Raw genomic sequence first — 22163 nt, 5'->3', positions numbered from 1 at the left:
TGGCTCAGTGGGTTAAAGCCTCTGCCTTCCGCTAGGGTTATGATCCCAGGGTTCTGGGATCGAGCCCCACGAGCCCCACATCGGGCTCTCTGCTCAGTGGGGAACCTGCTTCCTCCTCTCTCTCTGCCTGCCTTTCTGCCTACTTGTGATCTCTGCCTATCAAATAAATAAATAAAATCTTAAAAAAAAAAAAGACACCATTTTGTACTTTCCTTTTTTTAAAAGATTTTATTTATTTATTTGGTACAAAGAGAGAGACAGCTCCTAGGAGAAGGGAGAAGGGACAGAGGGAGAGGGAAAAGCAGACTCTCTACTGAGCAGGGAGCCCCACAAGGGGCTCAATCTCAGGATCCTGAGATCATGAGCTGAGCAGAAGGCAAAGGCTTAACCCACCGAGCCACCCAGTGCCCCTAGAAAAAAATGCTTAAAAAGGCGGGGGGGGGGGCCTGGGTGGCTCAGTGAGTTAAGCCTCTGCCTTTGGCTCAGGTCATCATTTCAGGATCCTGGGATCGAGCCCCGCATCGGGCTCTCTGCTCAGCAGGGAGCCTGCTTCCTCCTCTCTCTCTGCCTGCCTCTCTGCCTACTTGTGATCTCAGTCTGTCAAATAAATAAAATAAAATAATTTTTTTTAAAAAGTTGGCAAAGATGTCAGAATATAGATATACTTTAATCATACTAATGGCATTTTGCAAGTTACCCCAATTTTGTGCAAGGATTATAACATTTATACAAATAACAGTAACTATTTATTGAGTACTCAAAATGTGGTAAGCAGAATTCAAGATACTTTACATTTATTACCTTGAATTCTTTAAAAATAATACTGTAAATATTTTAAATGGTCCTTTATTTTACAGTTGAGGAAACTAAGGCTTAAAAAATGAAAGGTTAAGAAGCCTGTAAGAGGGTGAAGGCTAAAAGATACTTCTTCATTAAAATACAAGGCCCTGTGCATTCCCCTCCACTTCAGGGTCTTTGCCTAGAATGTTCCCTCTCCCCAGAATTTTCTATACACAACATACCACTCCACAAATTAACACCAAACATCACTTAGATCTCAGAAATGGTCTTTAATTACCTATCCATCCACCCATCAACCTCCCTAGATCTGGTCTCCTTCTTATTCTCTCTCCCTCTCAAAACCCGTGAGTTTGTAATTACAAGTTTATCTGAATTAAAATGTCTTATCAACACCAGTTTCAAGGGGAGTTACCATATCTCTCTGTTCACCACTGTATGCCCAGCACTATAACACAGCTGAGCACCTAGGAGGCATTCATTAATATTGTTAAAGCAATGAATGTCAATCTACCTTAATCCCAAAACTGTTAAATCCCTTAACTCAAAAGACAGAATCCAGTTTTCAAATCAAAACCATAAGCACCTTCCATGTACAAAACACTCCCCTAGAGTTACAATCATCCTGTGTGACATAGCTGACAAATTCCCTGTATTTATTCTTTGACCCAGCAATTTCACACTTAAGAGAATTTATCTTACAGGAAAAACTCCCTGTGAGTTTTGCTATGTGAAATGGCATTTATACAAGTTTAATCACTGCAGCATTTGAAACAGCAAAAGACTAGAGATAACCTAATATTCATCAATATGAAATTGGATAAATAAAGATACATCAAACAGGGATGCCTGGGTGGCTCAGCCAGTTAAACATCTGCCTTGGGCTCAGGTCATGATCCCAGGATCCTGGAATCAAATCCCACATCAGGCTCTCTGCTTAGTGCAGAGCCTGTTTCTCTCCTCCCTCATCTTGTGCTCACATGCTTGCTCTCTCTGACAAATAAATAAAACCTTTAAAAAAAATTGACACATCAAACCATGTAATACCAGAACACTAAATATGTTCCATGAAGTCAGTGATTTTTTATCTCATTTGTTGAATATTCTAGCCCTAGCAACTACAATACTACTAGCTCATAATGGCCACTCAATGTTGGTTGAATAAATGAAGAAAACTACAACCAAAATATCTATACATGTACTGATATAGAATGATCTCCAAAAGGACATGAAAATAGCATGGTACAAAAGAATGCATACAGAATGCTGTTCTTTCTGTGAAAAACAAAAAAATATATTTATAATCTCGTTTATATACACATCTCTGGAAGGATATGTAAGGTAATAGTGATTGTGGAAAAGAGATGATTATTTCCTATTGTACCTTTAAAACTGTGAATTACAATATTCTCTGTTCACAATAATGCCTTTGGTATTAAATGTCTGGACCAAAAAACTTGAAACAGATTCCTTTCCACTTATGATAAATCTAGCTTTTGGTGTTAGATATTATAGTTATCAAACTAACAATAATTTTACACTTGTATAGCTTTTGAAAACTGTAAAACAAGTAACAAGATTATTATTTTTCACAAACATTACCTAATTTGGTCCTTGCAACAATCCTGTGAATATATGTTGTTTCTACCCATTTTACAGACAAGAAAATAGGCTGAAAAGAAGTTAAACAACTTGAAGTAACACAGATAATAAGCTATGGCCTCCTAAGACAAAACCATCTATTCCTCTACTCAATACAAAATGTGTATAGTAGACTCCAGTAGGAAAAAGGAGACATCTGCTGCTGCCTTTATAGAGCTAACAGTGAGAAGGACATTAGTCAAATCATCTGATTCAAAAAATGTTATGATTATAAACTGTGAAGAGTGCAAAGGAGAATTACTGAGGTCTTTTGTCAACCAATTCTACCATTTCTTCCTCTGTACTACCAAGCACCAAGTTTCCTCAAATACAAAACTTGCTTATTTCTCATCTCCCTTTGGCTGGACTGCTTGAATTTGCTAAATAGAACCTGTTTCAAAACAAAGTAGAAGGTGCAGGAAAAAGAGGCAAATCAAAATTACCACAATTATTTTGATGTATCAAAGCTTGCATCTTTAGGACAGTGCATTAGCCAGAAACAACTTGAAAGGTTATTTTTAAGTTTCCTTCAATTTTAAAATAACAGACACCAGATGAATTTCTATTCTTACTCACTCTCCTAACAAAAGGCGGATAAACAGACATTGGAAGAGAAAAACTTTCCCATCTATCACGTTCCTGAATTTAGTACTAATTAAAAATTTAGCATTTTTTTAATAGTTAAAATTTGTAAGGACAAATATCCCAGACTATCACAGGAAAAAGTTATAGGCGCCTGGGTGACTCAATCAGTTAAGTGTCCAACCAGGTCATGATCTCAGGGTTGTGAGACTGAGCCCCAGTGGGCTCACACTAAGCATGGAGCCTGCTTGGGGTTCTCTCTCTCCCTCTCCCCCTCCCTTCTCCTGCGTGTGTGCACACTCTCTCTGTTAAAAGAAAAAAAAAAAAAGAAAGAAAGAAAGAAAAAGGTCATAAAACAGTACCTGTAATATCATCCCACCTAGTCGATCAAATATTAATAGGTACATGACAGAAAAATAAAGATACATAAATCAGTTAAACTCATCAGTCAACCAGCCAACCTTTAGAAAGGATACATCACATTGCTCACAGCTTCCATCAGGATGCTGTGACTGTGAGTTTCACTTCATTCCTTACATCTTTTTGCACTCTGCATTATGTCACTTTTATAAATAGAAAAATAAAACTTCTAATTTTGGAAAGAAAAAAGTTGCAATTATCAAAGTAAGTTTTTGGTATTCCAATTTAGGAGATGGACAACCCAAAGCAGGTGGATAGAGAATCATACAGTAAGTGCCTAGTAAGAAGTGAAAGCTGATTTATATAGCTCATTTTTAAAGATGCCTCCTAACAGAGATGCCCCAAAACAGATTAGAGTCCATCTTTAAGGGGTGCCTGGGTGGCTTAGCTGGTTAAGCATCTGCCTTTGGCTGAGGTCATGATCCCAGGGTTTTTTGGTTTCTTATACTACTAAAGAATAGTTGACATAAAATGTTATATGGTCTTAGGTATACAACATAATGATTGGATACATTACTCAGTGCCTACCACCCTGTATCTATGGGTCTATTATTATTTATATGTACTTTTGTTTCTTAGATTCCACATGTAAGTAAAATCATATGGTATTTGTCTTTCTCTGTCTTATTTCACTTAGCATAATACCTCTAGGTCGATCCATATAGTCACAAATGGCAAGATCTTATCCTTTTTTATGGCTGAATAATATTCTTTGTGTATTTTTATATACACAAATGTCTACATATACATAGTACATACATATACATAATGCAGACACACACACCTTATTTAAAAATCTAGCATGTTTTATCTTCCTAATCAAACAAACTTATGAAAAAAAATCAGTTTGTCTTTGGGGCTTAAAACTAAGTCAACCTTGTTACACAAGTTAAGTAGCATAGTTGTTTCCTAATTATGTCATTTTATAAATATTTGTCAAGCAAATTTGGATAAAGTCTTAAAACACTTAAGAAAAAAGTCTGGAGCAGCATTTATTAAATCAGCAAGAACCTATCTGTTTGACTTTAAGAATTACACGTCCACAGGAAAGAAGAAATTTTAAAAGTACATATTTAGAGCATGACTGCTCAAACAACAAGGTATCAATAAAGTTGTTAAAATGATAAGAAATGTGGGGTACCTGGGTGGCTCCGTTGGTTCAGCCTGTGCCTTAGGCTCAAGTCATGATCCCAGGGTCCTAGGATTAAGTCCTCCATCCCTACTCCCTTCTTAGCAGGAAGCCAGCTTCTCCTTCTCCTTCTGACCCTCCCCACCCCACATTCTCTAGTGCATGCATATGTGCTCATGCGCACTCTCTCTCTCTCAAATAAATAAAATTTTTAAAAATAAATAAAATAAAATGACAAGAAATATATACTGAAAATTTAGGAGTTGGACAACCCAAAGCAGGTGGATAGAGAATCATACAGTAAGTGCCTAGTAAGAAGTGAAAGCTGATTTATATAGCTCATTTTAAAGATGCCTCCTAACAGAGATGCCCCAAAACAGATTAGAGTCCATCTTTAAGGGGTGCCTGGGTGGCTTAGCTGGTTAAGCATCTGCCTTTGGCTGAGGTCATGATCCCAGGGTCTTGGAATCCAGCCCCACTTCAAGGTCCCTGCCTCACTGGGAGCCTGCCTCATTCCTCTCCCTCTGCTCTTCCATACCCCCTTGTTCTCTTGTCTTGCTCACTCTCTCTTTCAATAAATAAATTCTTTTATTTTTTAAGATTTTATTTATTTATTTGATAGAGATCACAAATAGGCAGAGAGGCAGGCAGAGAGAGAGGAAGAAGCAGGCTCCCTGCTGAGCAGAGAGCTCCATGCAGGCAGAGGCTTTAACCCACCGAGCCACCCTGGTGCCCCTCAATAAACAAATTGGTTTAAAAAAAAAAAAAAAAAAAAGATTCCATCTGCAAGGCATCAACTTATTACATGTAATTTTCATTGTGATGGAGCTTACTTTTAACCATGTACAAAAGTTATTCCCTTAACCACTCAAAACAGGAAAGAGGAGAGGTTTGGTTCAAGGAGACTTTGAAGATTACAAATAAAAACAGAGAAAGAAATACCTTACGACTATGCCAGTTTGTACCTTCTTCTGAAACCTTGCTTTGACTACCTGGTCAACTTTAATATTCCCCTTTTTTTTTTTTTAAAGATTTTATTTATTTATTAGAGAGAGAAAACATGAGCAGCGGAGAGGGAGAAGAACATGAGCAAAGGGAGAGGGAGAAGCAGGCTCCCTGTTGAGGGACCCTGGAATCATGATCTGAGCTGAAGGTAAACAGACTGACAGCCATCCAGGCACCCCTCAAGTTTAATATTCTTACTTCATCTTTACTTGCTTTCTAAAATACGACTGATCCCTCTAAAGTAACTAACATTGCTTCCTTAAAATCCTTCTCAGTTTCCATACTGTCACCCTCTATGCTGGATTTCTTCCTATCCTGTCCATTCCTCCTCAGGCTGCACTTTTCTCCACTCCAGATTTAAATATGCATTCTCCAGCACTTTGTCCTATCTAGGCCCTCTGCTTTCTTACAACTTACAGACCTCCCTCAGTGGCTCATACTCACATACTCATCCATACTCACAGCTTTAGTTCCATGTATTCCAAATCCACATACATACACTTAACTACTGGGCATCATCAGATCTTACATGATCTCTTTAAAATGTCCGGAATCTCTCCTCTCCATTCTCAACTATCATTACCTGGATTTAGGTTCTAACCCCCTCTTCTCTCAGACACAGCAATGAATCATCTATCCCTTCACTAGTCTCACCACTACATCAAGCTGGGTCTTGCTAATAAAGTGAACTTTCTAAAACTGAAACATGATCGTGCTGCTCCTCTGACAAAAATTATTGAATAGTTTCTATGATTTTCAGGAAAAAGCTCAAACTGGCTTACACAGAAAGTTCCTGCCAATATCTCTAAACTCTATCTCTACTACACTCATCCTTTGGCTTCAACCTGAAAACAGGCATCCTGTGTAACCCGCTCCGTGTGTCTGCATATGATGTAAACCCAATCAGGGTATTCCCCAACAAACCCTGAATAACTAATTCTGACCTAAAGTATTACTACATTCAGGAAATCTCCCCTTTAGTCATAGGCTGATTTAGAAGCTGCTCTCTATGCTTACATAAAATTTTCCTCCTAAGTCACTTCCGTATCAGTCACATTCATTCTTAGGTCTTCTCCATTAGACTATTAACAGTCCCCAGGGAAACAGCACTTTGTATTCTTTGTACCTGACATACAAAAACACTCAGCAATTGCTATTTGAAGGAATAAATGGGGACTATATAGAAATTTATTATTATGGTGAAGTTATTCTAATGATAATGAACTTGTTCCTTTCATTAGAATAGTCAGTGAAATCCTCTGCTGTCATTGAAAAAGTGATGAAAATTTTTCATTTTCTAACAGGTCGACAGTGACCCAAAACACTTACCACCTCATTTCTTACTATCTATGAATCAAAAACTGATTTTGAAACTAAATATATTTTTAAAGGCACAAATTTGTCCTTTGTGAAAAAGGAAGAGCAAATGACATAATAAAACTAGATTATTTTAAATAATCCAAACTCCTTCCAATCAGTCAACTTCCGGTTCCTCCATGATCATCTCTTCCAAATTAAACTCCCCCCACCCCCCACCCTGCTTTCTTTAATTCATTGAACCTTAAAGCAACTGTGTGTGTTTGGGGCTCCCATTGATAAAGGAGGGGGATGGAGGAGGGTGATAAGGCAGTTGAGTTTCCATTCTTCTTATCAAGAAAATCTACTCTACATTTCACTTCCCCATCTACTCTAATCACATCCAAGTCCAAGGAGATGATTAGAAAAGGTCCTCAACAATCTTGTCCACTCTCTTTTCCATACGGTTGATGTCAAGCCAAATTAGACTGATTTAAAATGTCCCAAAAGGGAAGTGAACTAGAGCAAACTGCATGGAATTTTAAGGAGAGCTGAAGATTACAATGAGTTCTATGAGGTCAATGACCCAAAGGGTAACTGAAAGGATTCTGTCCAGAAACACCTACTTCCTCTCACTCTGACCTCCAACCTTCCTTTTTGTCCACCTACTGCCAGCACAACCACAGGAAAGGCATCAAGTTGTAATAATGAATACTGACATCAAAGGCCAAAAAGTTATACACTGTGCACTGAACAGCTCAAAATATTTCTCTAAACAATCTGCATTTGTGGAATCAAATAACAAAGCAATTTCAGACTGTCATTCATCTCCCATACCAGCAAAACATAACTGGCACAACTCCTATAATGAAGTCACATACTCCTAGCTCACACAACTACCGCAGAATAGGAATAAGGTAAAAAGTGCAGTCAAGATTGATGATCAGAGTGAGGACAATGGCTATCAAACAATAAAAATCAAATACCTGATTAAGAACCCCAAATTCAATCCATTTTTTACAAAATTACAGAACCTATCTCTCAAAACGAAAAAAAAAAAAAAGGTCAAAGGAGATACATTTATAAACTTGTTCCACTCTTTTCAGCTATTTCCAAGCACCCAGAACTTTCAAATCTGAGTGTATTTTTTCAAATAAAGATTTCCAGGCTTCACCTGCCAGAAATTCTTTTGTAAATTTGGAATGGAGCCTGGGTATTGGTATGTTTACTTAAAAAGTTCCCCCAAGGACTCTGATCAGCAGCCAGGTTTGTCAGATGTGCTATGGATCTTTACAAGAAGGGCTCCTGCCGACCCTTACTGACATTCTAGCCGACTGTAAAATTATCGAAGTTCTTCCTATAAATGTGCCAAATCCAACAGCACCATGCCACCTCACCTAATCCCTTTGTGTTCTCGCTCACCCCTGGAGTTACTGCCTTAATCTTCTGTTCATTCCATGAAACTGCAATCTTCCTTTCCTATCTCCACCTCGTTGTAGTGACCAAGTAATAAGCAGGAGGGTAAAACAAAGGGAAACTATCACTTCAATACCCGGAAATCCTGTCAGTTCTAACATAGGAGAGAAGAAAACCCATTCTAGATCTTTCCCACATGTACCCAATTTTAAAGGAAAAAGAACATCTTCAAGGGTGGTCCGTGAGGCAGGGTTGAAGGGTAAGTTAGGTAAGACTTCTTGGATCTGAAAAGAATAGCCCCAGGTTCTGAAAGAAGGGAAAACTTTAAAGCCGGGCAGGTCACAGACAGGAGGCAGTAGCGGGGAGCGGGCCCGTGCCGGCACCTTCGGCCGGTTTTGACACTCGACACCCCAGCCTTCACTCAGGTTGCTAAGAAACAAAAAGGCTCCACGTTCCCTGCAATTCCTCCCGGGCCTGGAGGAGAGAGGGGCCTCTGGGGCCTGAAGACACGACCGGGACGAGCCCGGCCACCACCCCGGGGGCGCGAAAGCAAGGGAGGGATACCCGGGGGACAGGGGGCTCGGGCAGAGGGGCCGGCCCAGGAAGCTGGCCCCGAGCTCGGGAGGAGGGCGGGTCGGAACGCGTCCTCCGCGCTGAGGGGCGCTCCGGCAGGTCACGGTGGGCTTTGCTCCAGCCAGGCCGCAGTCGAGGGTCCGGGGCTGGATGCGGGGCCTAAACGACCACCCAGCTCCGCGCGGGGGAGGGCGCGTCTACTCACACGTGCTGACAGGCCGCGGTCCTCACAGGCGTTTTGAGCACCTCCTGACAGACAGGGCAGTAGAAATCATCTTCCGTGTACGACGTGGCCGCGGAGAGTTCCTCGGCCATGGCGGGGGATGGGGGATCAAGGAGATGGCGGCAGCAGCGGCGGCGACAGCGGCCGAGCTGGCGGTGTCCGCCCGGGGCCCGACTCTACGCGAACCCGGAGGGGGAGGGGAATCGCGTCAGGAAGCGGCTCGCGCCAGGAAGGGGGCGGGGCGGGGCGGGGCGGGGCCGAACGCCGAGACGCTAGGTCCGCACGCGCCGGGCGAGGGCCGGCCCCTGGGGCTGCCCCTCCCGACGGGGGCAGGCCAGGAGGGCGGTGCCAGGCGGGAGGCGGCGGTGGAGAAACCGGCCGGTGGCTTCACTTTCGCTTCCACCCCGGCTCGGAGCCCCTCCACCCGGGAAGGAAGGCAACCGCCCAGCCGTCCCCAGCTGGCGGTCGCCCGCACGGGCCGCTCCCTTACCTGCCTCCACTAGGCGGCCGCGGTTACGCCCTCGGCGGTCTTCTCCGCCTCCGACTCCTTAGCCCCCACCCCCACCCCCGCCCCCGGCCCCCGGCCCCCGGCCCCCGGCCCCAACCCCAACCCCAGCCCCAGCCCCAGCCGGCACAGCCCGCACAGCTGTTCCACTGCGGGCCTCTACCCACCCAGTTCGGCGACTGCCTGCCCCGCCCCACACCGCCTCCGCCCCGCCCCGCCCTTCCACTCTGCTTGCGTAAAGGCTCACTTAGGTGTCCCGAAGTCGCGCCGCTGAGAGATCCGTTTTCCGGGCGCGGTTGATGGAGAAGTGGCCTTGCGCCGTCCCCGGGCTTCTTGTCCGGCCGCTGCAGCCTTCGCCGCGGAGGCCGGGAGGGGAATGGTGAGCGGGGTGGTCAGTGTTCATCGGCCCGAAAGGGGGCCGGGCCCGAGGCTCATGGTGCACCGGGATCCCACCGCCCCCTCCAGCAGCTCTCCCGCGGCATTGCGCTGCCCGCAGCCAGCCCGGGGTTGTCACCGAACACAGGAGGGCGACGAACAGGGGGACAGAGGAGTGAGGAGAGGGCGGGGTGGGGAGGGCGGCCTCCATAGCAACCGGCGCGTGGCACCCGCAGCAGGTTGTGACATAAACCGCTGGGTGCCCACCTGTACCCACGTCCCGCAGCCTCCCTCCAGCGGGATCCCATTTCTCACCGCTTCTATTAAATATATTGGGTTTTTCAGGAATTTTTCCTAAAAAAAAAATACCGTCTAAAGTTAAAGGTATGGATGGATGGTCCTTACTATATGCCCTTGACAGAATGTATGTCAAGATGTGTTACGAAGCCCAAGTAAAACCCGTTACGGGATTTTGATCCTTTGGGGCACAAGAATTAAAAATAAGTTCCCTTGAGAGGGTTTGAACTTTCACCCTTAACACAGTCTGAGGAGTAACAGTCCCAGATGCAGGTTTCCGCCACCAACACCTTTGCTTTTTGATAGCTTTGAAGAAAAGTGAGGTAGGAGCACGGATCTAAGCATTTCACGAATTAGTTATTCACTAATTTAAATGTTTATATTTTTTTCAGTGGGCCCTTGGTTCCCAGATATATCCACACAAATGATAAATCGGGAACATGGGGCCGCAACCACATGAAAGGAGCCGAGGAATATCTGGAACATCACAAAGCATCCTCAATTCGCTTCGGAAAAGAAAAAAAGATTTCAATTCCATGCTTCATTTCCACCACAGTCTCAGTGAATCATAAACAGAAGCCGTTGAATAGTTAATTCAATTCTGTCATTTATTGTCTACATTGTCCTTAGAACTGTTAGATGTTATGCTGGTGTCATGAACTTCGTTTTCAACTAGTTTACACTCTGGAGTGCCTAACGCTATAAAAGAACGAAAAATGGTATTTGCTAAAGTGTTGCTTTTCATAAACATGACAATAATGAGGACAGGAAGTGAGATGATTGCATTGCTATGGGTTTAGAGAAAATCTGATGAAGGAAATAGGTCTTCATGTGCATCTTAAAATGACAATTCCTAGAAAAATACAGAATTGTTTGTCCAATGAACAGCTAATTCCCTTTACCAAAATACAACATTTTGTATTTTTGTTCCCTTTCCTTCCAAGCAAGAATAGTGGAAGCAGACCAGGAAAGCTAATTTTAGCTTCACATTTCCTGGGAGGAGAAAGAGCACTAGACAGGAGGGACACCAAATAGCAGTAGTCTAGGTACTTTTCAAATTCATTTATAAAAATGGTTCTTGGATTTCAAACTTCATCTTTTTCACCTTATGCCCAATCATATCTCACTCATTTTGACCCCTTTAGAAAGTATATTTTCTGTTCAATAGCGTGTTTCCCATTACTCACTGGGAATCCTTAACCAGAACTTAATTTTGTGACTTGAATTTTATTTGCTTCATTGTTCCTCTGGCAGCTTTACTCATGCCCTAATCCTAACATGTTAGGGTTACTTCCTTATACATTCTAAGAAGTCATTTTGGGGGTACGTGTAAGCATATAGTTGTTAGTTTTTATGGAAATCCATAAAAAATGTGGGTATAACGAAGATGTGGTTACCCTCTGAGTGTTAAGCTTTGACAAATAAACTGTAATGGCCAAAAGACACAATCTGCTGTCTTGGCAGCATTTCCTCTGAAAAATTACTTGGTATTTTTATGGCAATGTCACAGATTTACTCAAAATCCCTTCAGCTATGTAAATAAAATATCCTCAGCCTTTGGGTAAAAGGGGGAAAACTCTACATATTATACAACTTGACAAACTTAGTCTGTTGCAATAATTTAATCCATTCCTTTACATTTTGGTTAAAACACTTAAGCTTTTAATATGCCACCTCTCTCAGTCTGCTCCTCTCAAAATGGCATCTGGAAGGATAAGAGGGAGGACAAGGGATAGCTGACACGAACTTGAAACACTATTGGAGAATCTCAGTCCTGACATCTGCAAGGTCTCCTTTGAATTTTTGCTGGACTATTCTGCAGAGAGGCTAATGTTGACTCCTCTCTGAGATGCAATGTGTGCTGGCCATTCTGCTGATGGTGGTACCTGCTAGTAAAGACTACTCCTGCCTGCGTCAGCTAGGTCAAGGCCCTGGTTGATTTAGGATTCAGCTTCACCAACACTATAGAACCCTATGAATCTCTCCTGCAGTCATCTTCCAGTTCTTGGTCCTCAATATGGAAGGTCCCTCTTGCTCTGCTCTCAACACATCTACTGTCCATGGCATCCCTTGGTGCCCTCTACACACTCACTCTGGGAGGGAAAGTCATTCCTTCTAAATATCCCGTGTCACTGAATTTGCGTGAAGTGGTGACCCCTAGTTTGGTTCTACATGACCTATAAGGCGATGTGCTTTCTGCTCCCCAGCCCTCACCACTCCCCTCAACCCATCTAATACACCTTTCCCCTATTCCACCTCTCTCTTCCAACCACAGTCCCTTGGCCTGGAAAGAATGGACCATTCTACCTTGCTGCTTCCTGCTGATTACCAGTAATGCTCCCTTGCAAAACTCTTTAGCCAAGTCGTATGGCCAGGTAATTAACATACTAAAAGAGGAGCTGGATGAATTTAGAAAATTAATTTCTTTCTTCACAAAGCCTGGCTTTGTCTTACTACAGGGCCTCAAAAGTCTGTTTTGCTGGTAAAAGTGGTTGCTTGCCTTTAAAGAAGTGATCTGAGAAGCTGGGGATGGAGGGGGAGGGAGGCTCATGTTTCTCTGTCTATCCTTTGGTATCTTTTTTAATTGGTACCATGTGCAGTGTCCACTTTCAGCTGGTTTGCACCAGCATAGCTCTGTGAGTCCTTTTCAGCTTGCCTATTCTGGTTGGGCAATAGTCTGTCCTGGTTGGCCAGTGCCCATTTGGTTCCAGTTGTTAAATACTCTGAACGTTAATCCCGACCATGTACATAAATAATCTATTTGCTGAAGACATATAACTTAATTGTTTAAGCCTGTTTTGGAAATGTTCTTTAAAAAAATGTTTTAAAAAAACATTCTTTACATTCCTGATGAATTAATCCTAATTTCTTCTTTTTCCCACCTCACCCCAACACACACACACACACAGGCCGATGGATGCCTCAGGCTGAGTAGGAAGGAGGTCAAGTGAATAAAAATGTGAAAGGGAAACCATACAGGGCACAATGTTCCCATCAACAAACATTTATAAACCCTATTCCCATCCCCCACTCTAATAAATCATGATTTTTATTCAATTTTATTTTCTTTTTCTCTTTTTTCTTTTCTTTTCTTTCTTTCTTTTTTTTTTTTTTTTTTGGCTATGCAACTACCATGATTGAGAGGAACCAGTTTGAATGGGTCATGTCTTCTTGCCAGTAGTTTAAGCTGGGCATATGATTCAGTTATGACCAAGCACGTGTGAGGAGAATTCTTCTGAAGGCCTTCCGCAAGTACCTTTCTTCACTGATTAAAAAAACAAACAAACAAGAATAAACCTTCCATGCTACATCTGAATGTTTTCTTGATCATCTGTGCTGCCTGGGTCTCTGCAACCGTCATGAAACCATGAAAAGAACAAGCCAAAGAATAAGCCAATATGCTGACCGTGGTGGAGTGAAAGATAGAAGGATGCACAACCTTAATGTAGTTGAACCATTCTAATAATCTAATTAACCTTGAAACTGTCCTATCTACTGTTAAGCCTTTCTGCTCGAAACCGGTCCCATTCAGCTCTTTTGCTACTTGTAGCTCAAAGTATCTGAGCCAGACATTTGGGGGTTGACCATCAGATCTGTTTCCCTCCCTGTCACCTGTTCTGGCGTGTATTGCTGGAGCTAACCGTTACAGACAGCTTCCCGTTTCCCCTTGCCAACTGACTTCTGTCTATATTCAGCCAATGTCAGGTACTGGTAAGACACTAGAAGGAAGAAGCCAAGGTATTTTTCCCTCTCTCTCTCTCTGCTTCTGGCTGTGTCTTCATTTCTTCCATGTTTTCAACTTCTGGAAGACCATCCTTCCCTTCCAGGTCCTGGAGCCTGCTGGGCAGTCCCTGTTTTTTCTCAGTGGTTTCTGTGTTTGCCTTGCTGTCACACATGGTCTTTCAGCTTTCCTGACATCTTTGTAATTGTTTTCCATATTAAACATCCTCTTTTGAACTACTTACGGAGAGCTCTGTTTCCTGATTGGACCTCAGTGGGCTTTCCTAACAGAATCAACACTTTAGGAGGCGATAGGAAGGCAAAGGAGGATGAAACACTGCACAAGTGGTTCCTCTTCCCCCAGAGACCAGGAACCAAGTTACTTGTCATTGTGAGTTTAAATCCTCTCCTCATAATTCTACAAATTAACACAAACAGAAACTCAAAAGTAAGATTAATAATATCAAGTATGGAAAATAAGGGAATTTACCCATTTTTAGTCCACCCCAGTTTGGGATGGTTACATTTCAAATCTTTCATAGGGATTTTCATAAATCCCTATGAATATGCATTTTTCATGCTATTTAATAACATTTAATTTCCTATCAGCAGTATTTTACATACTATTGGACAGCTATCATTTTTTTTTTTTTTAGATTTTATTTATTTATTTGAGAGACAGAGCAAGTGAAGGAGAGCATGAGAAGGTAGAAGATCAGAGGGAGAAACAGACTCCCTGCAGAGCTGGGAGCCCGCTGCAGGACTTGATCCCAGGACTCCAGGGTCATGACCTGAGCTGAAGGCAGTCGCTTAACCAACTGAGCCACCCAGGCGCCCAGACAGCTCTCATTTTTACTAATATTTCTATTCGTAACTCTAAGGGCCTTTTGATCCTACAGAACCCGGCTTCCATGATACATTTGAATAAAATAGAGGGGATATAGTACAAACATGTGCCAGTTACACTCTCTCCCAAGAAGGTAGAATTGAGATTCCTCTGTTCTAGTCAGTCTCTATTAGTGCCTTACCTTAGTAAGTATATTAACATGATAGACAGTACCCTTTTCCTTTGCCCAAGCAGAGAAAGCCGCTCAGTAGAGAAACCCAGCCAAAAACGAAACAGGTATTTTGAACGCAGCTGAAACTGTTTCATGGACTGAACTATGCTGTCCTAAGAAGCAGAGCTATGGATTAGACCAGAAATGGCAAAAGAGTCCAACCAATTAACTCCTTTCAACTTTTGTTTGATGTTGCTGGGTTGCTGGGTTTTTTTCATCTTTGAGAGAAATTCAAAATTTTAAATTAAAACCTCTCCTTTTCCTCTCCCCTGCCTTTTTTCTTTTTCCTCCCCTCTCCTCTTTTACTTCACACCTTTATTGACATCCTTTGGGAACACAGCTTGGATAAAGGCAACTATAACAAGATTAGTTCCAGTGTAACAGTAGAGACAAAAGCCTGACACCAGTTTTAAAAAGCAAACAGCCTGATTTTTAGAGAAATAGAAGAACCCTCCAGCGGAAAGATACACCTTTATTTCTTTTTTTAAAGATTTTCATTTATTTATTTGACAGACAGAGATGATAAGTAGGCAGGGAGGCAGGCAGAGAGAGAGGGGAAGCAGGCTCCCCGAGATGCAGGGCTTGATCCCAGAGCCCCGGGATCATGACCTGAGCCGAAATCAGAGGCTGTAACCCACTGAGCCACCCAGGCACCCTACACCTTTCTTTCTATACCTAAAGTTGAATTATTCAGTCCATTCATCCTTAATACATACACATATATTACTTCTTCAGGACACAATCTAAAGTACCATCCAGCTATGATCCTAGAGGCAATGTCATGAGACCACTGTTTTTCCAGTCCAGTGTCTCATAATTTATTTATTTATTTTTAAAGATTTCATTTTATTTATTTGACACAGAGAGAGAGCACACAAGTAGGCAGAGTGGCAGGCAGAGTGAGAGGGAGAAGACGACTCCCCGCTGAGCAGGGAGCCCAATGTGGGGCTCAATCCCAGGACCATGGGATCATGACCTCAGCTGAAGGCAGCCGCTTAACTGACTGAGCAACCCAGGCTCCCCTCATAATTTATTTTAAATAATTTATTTATTCCTTTAGTTAAGTCTTAATCTGATCCAATTGTAATACCTCATGATCCTGTAGCCTTAGACTAAATCATAAATGTAATCCCTATGAACTACCTTTTATGTACCACAATGCAGAACAAATACAACTACTACAAAAACTTCCATTTAGAACATGGAAAGGGGAAGAAATCACAGGGTGTGTACCATTTGCTGCTGGTCAGAGTTGATGAAGTGAAGCTGAGAACCATTGAGTTTCATTGGCATCATTTAACTTGGCAGTGGTGAGAGTTCTGTTGTCACTAATACAGCTCTCTGATATTGTGTGCTAGAATCGTTCCTATCACTAAGGGAACGCCTAAAAGGCCATTAGAGTAAACAACCTGTTTGGGGAAAGAGGAGGGGCATATTTCATTTGCAATTCATTTGTTAAAAGTATGGGGTGGAAAAATGGCCTGAGGCCATCTAAGGAGTTTGGACATTCTGTGCCATTGATTTCAGTGCATCACAGGCCTGTTACACAGTTTGGTTTTTGCTGGTGCTACAAATTCGAATAAAACCACAGTCACCTGTCTTATCAGTTTTATGTAAACTTCCTAAAAATTAAACACCAAAAACTTTATCAGGTCAGCATAGCTGCTCAGTGGAACAGCCAAGGCTGGGCTATAACTCACAGATTTTCTGTTCAATAGCAGCAACTTTGGAATCCACACATATGCAACACACTCTGTTTGACAAACTTTATTTCAGGACAGTATGGGTGAAGAAACTGTCTGGGCTGGCAGAGAACTCTTCTTTCTCTTCTAGAATAGCACCCTGCTCCCAAACTGAATTCCAGGCCAGTGTAGTTTGCACTGGAAATGTCATCCTGTTTGTCGGGAGGGGAGCCAGGGTGAGGCACTGTGGTGGGGCCCTGTGTATCCAGGTACCCCACATTCTCCATTAATCCCACCCCTTTGTAGTTGACAAGATCTCCCACTTTCTCAGTCAGCATTTCAGTCTTACACAGAGAAGATGAAGCAAGTCAGAGAACTTGATGTCTCTGTCCTTTGTCTGTCTTGCTTTGGACCTCAGCCTTATTAGTTCCCAATTCCTCTTTTATTCTGCTCACATTCAGGAAAATCTTGATGGCTGCAGGCAAAATTTTTTGTTGTACTTTATTGGAGGTACTCGGGAAAAATCAGCATAATCTGATGTATCACTCTGGGTACAATTCAGAGAAAGAAATTACACAGTAATTTGACCAGAGAAACTTTAATATAAAGTTTTTTCACTCTAATAGGGGATTGGTATAAGAAGTAAAGAGGAACGTGAAGAATATAAACTCGAATCCTTGCTTTAGCAGTACATGTCCTAAAATTAGAACCATACGGAGATTAGCAAGGCCCTTGCACAAGGATGACATGAAAATTCATGAAGCATTCATGCTTCATATTAAAAAAAAAAAAATTAAAAGAGAGTTGAAACAGAGTACCCAGAGAAGGGCCCTACCACTCTGGATGGAGATCCAGACCTTGCTGGAAAGGAGGACCCAGCTGTGGTTCACCCAGATGGCAAAAATATCTCTGTGGTATCATGCTGGTAGAACTGGTTGGAAACATATCCCCTAGGATGCAAGGAAAAGCTGTTCACAGAGACATGTCTCATGGAGACATTCTGTTGCAAAACCATTTAGGGGGACTTTGGAGGAAAATGTGGTCTGTCAGATGCAGCTGGGCAGTGCACACAGCCGAAGCCAGGGTTGGCTCTGTGCGCCATGGGAAGCAAGCAAACGAGAACTGGGAAACAAAACCCTTTTCCTCCTGCAATTTCTCTCTAGTGCCCTCTGCTTGAAAAGCTGACAACTATTATTATTATTGTGCCAGCTGGCAAAGGCAAAACATTTAAGGGCCCAGATCTATTTTCACGCAGCAAGCAAAAAGTGTAAATTTAGAACTTCGAATTAACAGACCAGTAACTGGCAGACTGACCCAGTGACATTTTGCTACTAAATTTTCTAAAGCTTTAAACTTTATAGCCATATGCCTTAAGCCCAAGAAACTTAAGGGTATAGTGTTGGCAATTGCTTTGTTTCTACATACAAAATCTTAAATTTCTCACCTTACAATGTAGGAATCTGTACCTGCCCCGGCCCACCATGGAACCACAGCTCAGCTAGTTCTGCATTTTCTCTGATGATCTGAAACAATGATCCCACTTCTGGTATTGATGTCTATATCACTTGGGACACTGAGGTTGTTAATTACAGAATCCAACCTGAACTAGGTAATGGGGGATATACATTTTAAGAATGCAGAAATATTGCACAGAAGCCATAGGAGTCAAGTTTCTTTTTGCACAGGAAATGATAGAAATCAAAGTATTAAAACGGCTTAAGCAATAAATAGAATTCTCTAGTTCACATAATTCCAGTGATAAAGCCAAGATGATATGTGTTTGAAGCCAGACACTCAAAAGATAGCATCAGGATTTAGTTTTTCACTTCCTCTTGGCTTGCTTTTCTTGAATTCACTTTAGCCTTAGGCATACTTCCCTCATAGTGGTCCCCCAGTGCTAAATTATTTGAGCTTAACATACTCAGTGCGGGGCGGGGGGGGGGTGGTGGTGGTGGTGGTGGAGTAACAACAGCACCAGCAACAAGAACAAAAACTGCCTTCTTAAGAGTTCCATCAACAATCCCATAATGAAGTGATATGAACCAAGATTGGTGACTCATAACAATAAATATCTAAGAGAGCGTACAACCACTGCAAATAGGGGGGAAAAGAAGCAAACAAAGCTGTCTGCCTTAAACTTTATCCCAAGTCTGGAGGGAGAGCAGTGGGTGGAAAAAATAGCAACAGGGAGGAGAGTTGTTCAGTCTCTATATTTAAATAGTTTATTTTTGAAATCTCAAGAACTTTACCAGTGTGATACTTCTATCCTAAATTTCACTGACAATTATAATTTTCCAGACTGGGTGGCACAGAATTATATATAGAGCATGGTATTTGGTTTATCCACACACCAATTTTGTTTGTTTGCTTGTTGTGGTAAAAAAACATATAAAATTTACCATTTTAGCCATTTTCAAGTGCATAGTTTACTAGTGTTAACCATATGCACCTTGTTATGCAATGGGTCTCTAGAACCTTCTCATCTTTTCAAATTGAAGCTCTAAATCCATTGACCAATAACTCCCCCTCCCTCTTGCCCCTAACAACCACCATTCTATTTTTTTTTCAATTTTTAATTTTTTTTAAGATTTTATTTATTTATTTGACAGGTAGAGATCACAAGTAGGCAGAGAGGCAGGCAGAGAGAGAGGAAGAAGCAGGCTCCCTGCTGAGCAGAGAGCCCAATGTGGGACTCGATCCCAGGACCCTGGGATCATGACCTGAGCCGAAGGCAGAGGCTTTAACCCACTGAGTCACCCAGGCGCCCCAATTTTTAATTTTTTTAAAAAAGATTTTATTTATTTATTTGACACAGAGAGACAACATAAGCACAAGCATGGGGAGCAGCAGGCAGAGGGGGAAGCAGGCTCCCCACTGAGCAGGGAGCCGAACATGAGGCTCAAACCCAGGACCCTGGGTTCATGACCTGAGCTGAAGGCAGACATTTAACCAATGAAGCCACCCAGGTACCCCACCATTCTATTTTCTGTTCCTTAGAGTTTGACTAGATGATTACGATTTTTTTTTTTTAAGATTTTATTTATTTGACAGACAGAGATCACAAGTAGGCAGAGAGGCAGGCAGAGAGAGAGGAGGAAGCAGGCTCCCTGCAGAGCAGAGAGCCCGACGTGGGGCTCGATGCCAGGACCCTGGAATCATGACCTGAGCCGAAGGCAGAGGCTTTAACCCACTGAGCCACCCAGGCGCCCCGATTACGATTTTTTATTAGAAAGTTATTGTTTTTCTCTTTAAGATAGTTTTCAAACCAGCATGCCTTAAGACTGAGTATTTAAAGAACACACTTTCGAAATACTGTCAAAGGACAATATGGGTTTACTTGTAAGATTTTGACCTTTTTTTTTTTTTTAAGATTTTTTTAATTACTCATTTGGAAGAGAGAGTGTTTGTGAGAGTACAAGCGGAAGGGAAGGCTAGAGGGAGAAGGTCAGAGGGAGAGGAAGAGCAGACTCTCTGCTGAGCAGGGAGCCTGACCTAGGGCTTGATCCCAGGACCCTGGGATCATGACCTGAATCAAAGGCAGACACTTAACTGATAGAGCCACCAGGCGCCCCAGATTTTGACCTTTTTGCATACATTATTAAGAATGTATCAAAGGGACAAAAAAATCAAATAACCCTTAGTATATTAAATCTTATATGTTTATGTTTAGAAACATGTTTCTGTATATGTTTATATATATATGTATGTATGTGTGTGTGTGTATATATATATATAATATAAAATTCCTCATGATGGGGTTCGTGCCCTTATAAGAGAATGCTCGTGCTCTGTTTCTGCCACTTGAGAGTACAGCAAGAAGGTGGCCATCTGCAAGCCAGGAAGAGAGCTCTCACTAGAAACCAAACCCTGAGGGAACTTGATGTTGGACCTTCTAGTCTCCAGAACTACAACAAAATACCATTTCTGTTCTTTAAGCCACTCAGTATAAGGTATTTTACTACAATAGCCCTAACAGCCTAAGACATATATATTGATTAAATTTATAGTGAGGCTCTTTGGAGATAAAGATAAATGCCATTTCCTGCCCTCAAGGAATTTCAGTCTCTCTCTCTTTTTTAAAGATTTCATTTATTTATTTGACAGAGAGAAATTACAAGTACACTGAGAGGCAGGCAGAGAGAGAGAGAGAAGGAAGCAGGCTCCCTGCTGAGCAGAGAGCCTGATGCGGGACTTGATCCCAGGACCCCGAGATCATGACCTGAGCCAAAGGCAGCGGCTTAACCCACTGAGCCACCCAGGCGCCCCAAGGAATTTCAGTCTTGAGAGCATTTGGCCTATACACAAAGAAATATGATGACTGTAGCAATGAAGGTGAGGTTGAGGGACAGATAAAAAGGATAGTGTCATTGACTCTACCTGGATGGCTCAAAAGAGTCTTTACAGAGAAATCATGAAATTTATTTTACGCTAAGTGGAAAAAGTATACAAAATCACCAAGGCATGAAACCATATGATGGCTTGGGGTTAGGAGAACTGGAACAATAAAATATTTCTTAAGAGCTTAGAAATGGGGGTGCCTACTATTTACCCTAAAAATACAAACGTAGTGATGCAAAGGGGCACATGCACCCGAATGTTTATAGCAGCAATGTCCACAATAGCCAAACTATGGAAAGAACCTAGATGTCCATCAACAGATGAATGGATCAAGAAGATGTGGTATATATGCACAATGTAATACTATGCAGCCATCAAAAGAAATGAAATCTTGCCATTTGCGACAACATGGATGGAACTAAAGCGTATCATGCTTAGCGAAATAAGTCAAGCAGAGAAAGACAACTATCATATGATCTCCCTGATATGAGGAAGTGGTGATGCAATATGGGGGCTTAAGTGGGTAGAAGAAGAATCAATGAAACAAGATGGAATTGGGAGGGAGACAAACCATAAGTGACTCTTAATCTCACAAAACAAACTGAGGGTTGCTGGGGGGAGGGGGTTGGGAGAAGGGGGTGGGATTATGGACATTGGGGAGGGTATGTGCTTTGGTGAGTGCTGTGAAGTGTGTAAACCTGGTGATTCACAGACCTGTACCCCTGGGGATAAAAATATATGTTTATAAAAAATAAAAAATTAAAAAAAAAAAAGAAAATGGGGGTGCCTGGGTGGCTCAGTGGGTTAAAGCCTCTGCCTTTGGCTCGGGTCACGATCTCAGGGTCCTGGGATCGAGCCCCCCATGGGGCTCTCTGCTCAGCAGGGAGCCTGCTTCCCTTCCTCTCTCTCTGCCTGCCTCTCTGCCTACTTGTAATCTCTGTCAAATAAATAAAATATTTTTTAAAAAAAGCTTTTAAAAGAGCTTAGAAATAATTTAACTCTCTGGGAGTTAAAACTAATCAGAGTTGACAGGGTTTAAATGTGATAATTTAGATATAAATTCTGCCCAGGCTGACCTGACAGTAAACTGAATGATATATTAACA

At 42.1% G+C, this 22163-nt stretch overlaps 2 protein-coding genes and 1 pseudogene across 8 annotated transcripts in view; 1 reads left to right on the top strand and 2 right to left on the bottom strand.

Annotated features, from left to right (window-relative positions):
• The window catches only part of RNF138 (ring finger protein 138), a 40113-nt gene extending 30188 nt beyond the window's left edge, over positions 1-9925 (bottom strand). For 5 of the 6 annotated variants that reach the window (XR_006602089.1, XM_004742888.3, XM_004742890.3 and 2 more), the window contains exons 1-2: positions 9836-9925; positions 9066-9259 (exon numbers count right to left, since the gene is read on the bottom strand). Coding sequence is in view for 5 of the 6 variants with exons in the window: in XM_004742888.3 (XP_004742945.1) it covers positions 9066-9175 (110 nt within the window). In the remaining variant the exon portion in view is untranslated. Of the gene's footprint in view, positions 1-9065; positions 9260-9573; positions 9684-9835 lie in introns of those variants that run through there. The other variant, XM_004742889.3, reaches the window with a different exon arrangement.
• Positions 9926-16781: 6856 nt separating this feature from the next.
• The window catches only part of RNF125 (ring finger protein 125), a 49897-nt gene continuing 44515 nt past the window's right edge, over positions 16782-22163 (bottom strand). The window contains exon 6 of one of the 2 annotated variants that reach the window (XM_004742885.3): positions 16782-17267. In XM_004742885.3, coding sequence (XP_004742942.1) covers positions 17178-17267 — 90 coding nt within the window. In that variant the 3' untranslated portion in view covers positions 16782-17177. The remainder of the gene's footprint in view (positions 17268-22163) is intronic. The other variant, XM_004742887.3, reaches the window with a different exon arrangement.
• LOC123387678 lies at positions 17398-17497 on the top strand (annotated as a pseudogene).

The sequence above is a fragment of the Mustela putorius genome, unplaced genomic scaffold (assembly GCF_011764305.1).
Source record: "Mustela putorius furo isolate JIRA1106 unplaced genomic scaffold, ASM1176430v1.1 tig00003858_pilon_pilon_pilon, whole genome shotgun sequence".
NCBI lineage: Eukaryota > Metazoa > Chordata > Mammalia > Carnivora > Mustelidae > Mustela > Mustela putorius.
The sequence above is the reverse complement of the archived record's forward strand: the minus strand, read 5'-3'. Positions and strand labels throughout refer to the sequence as shown.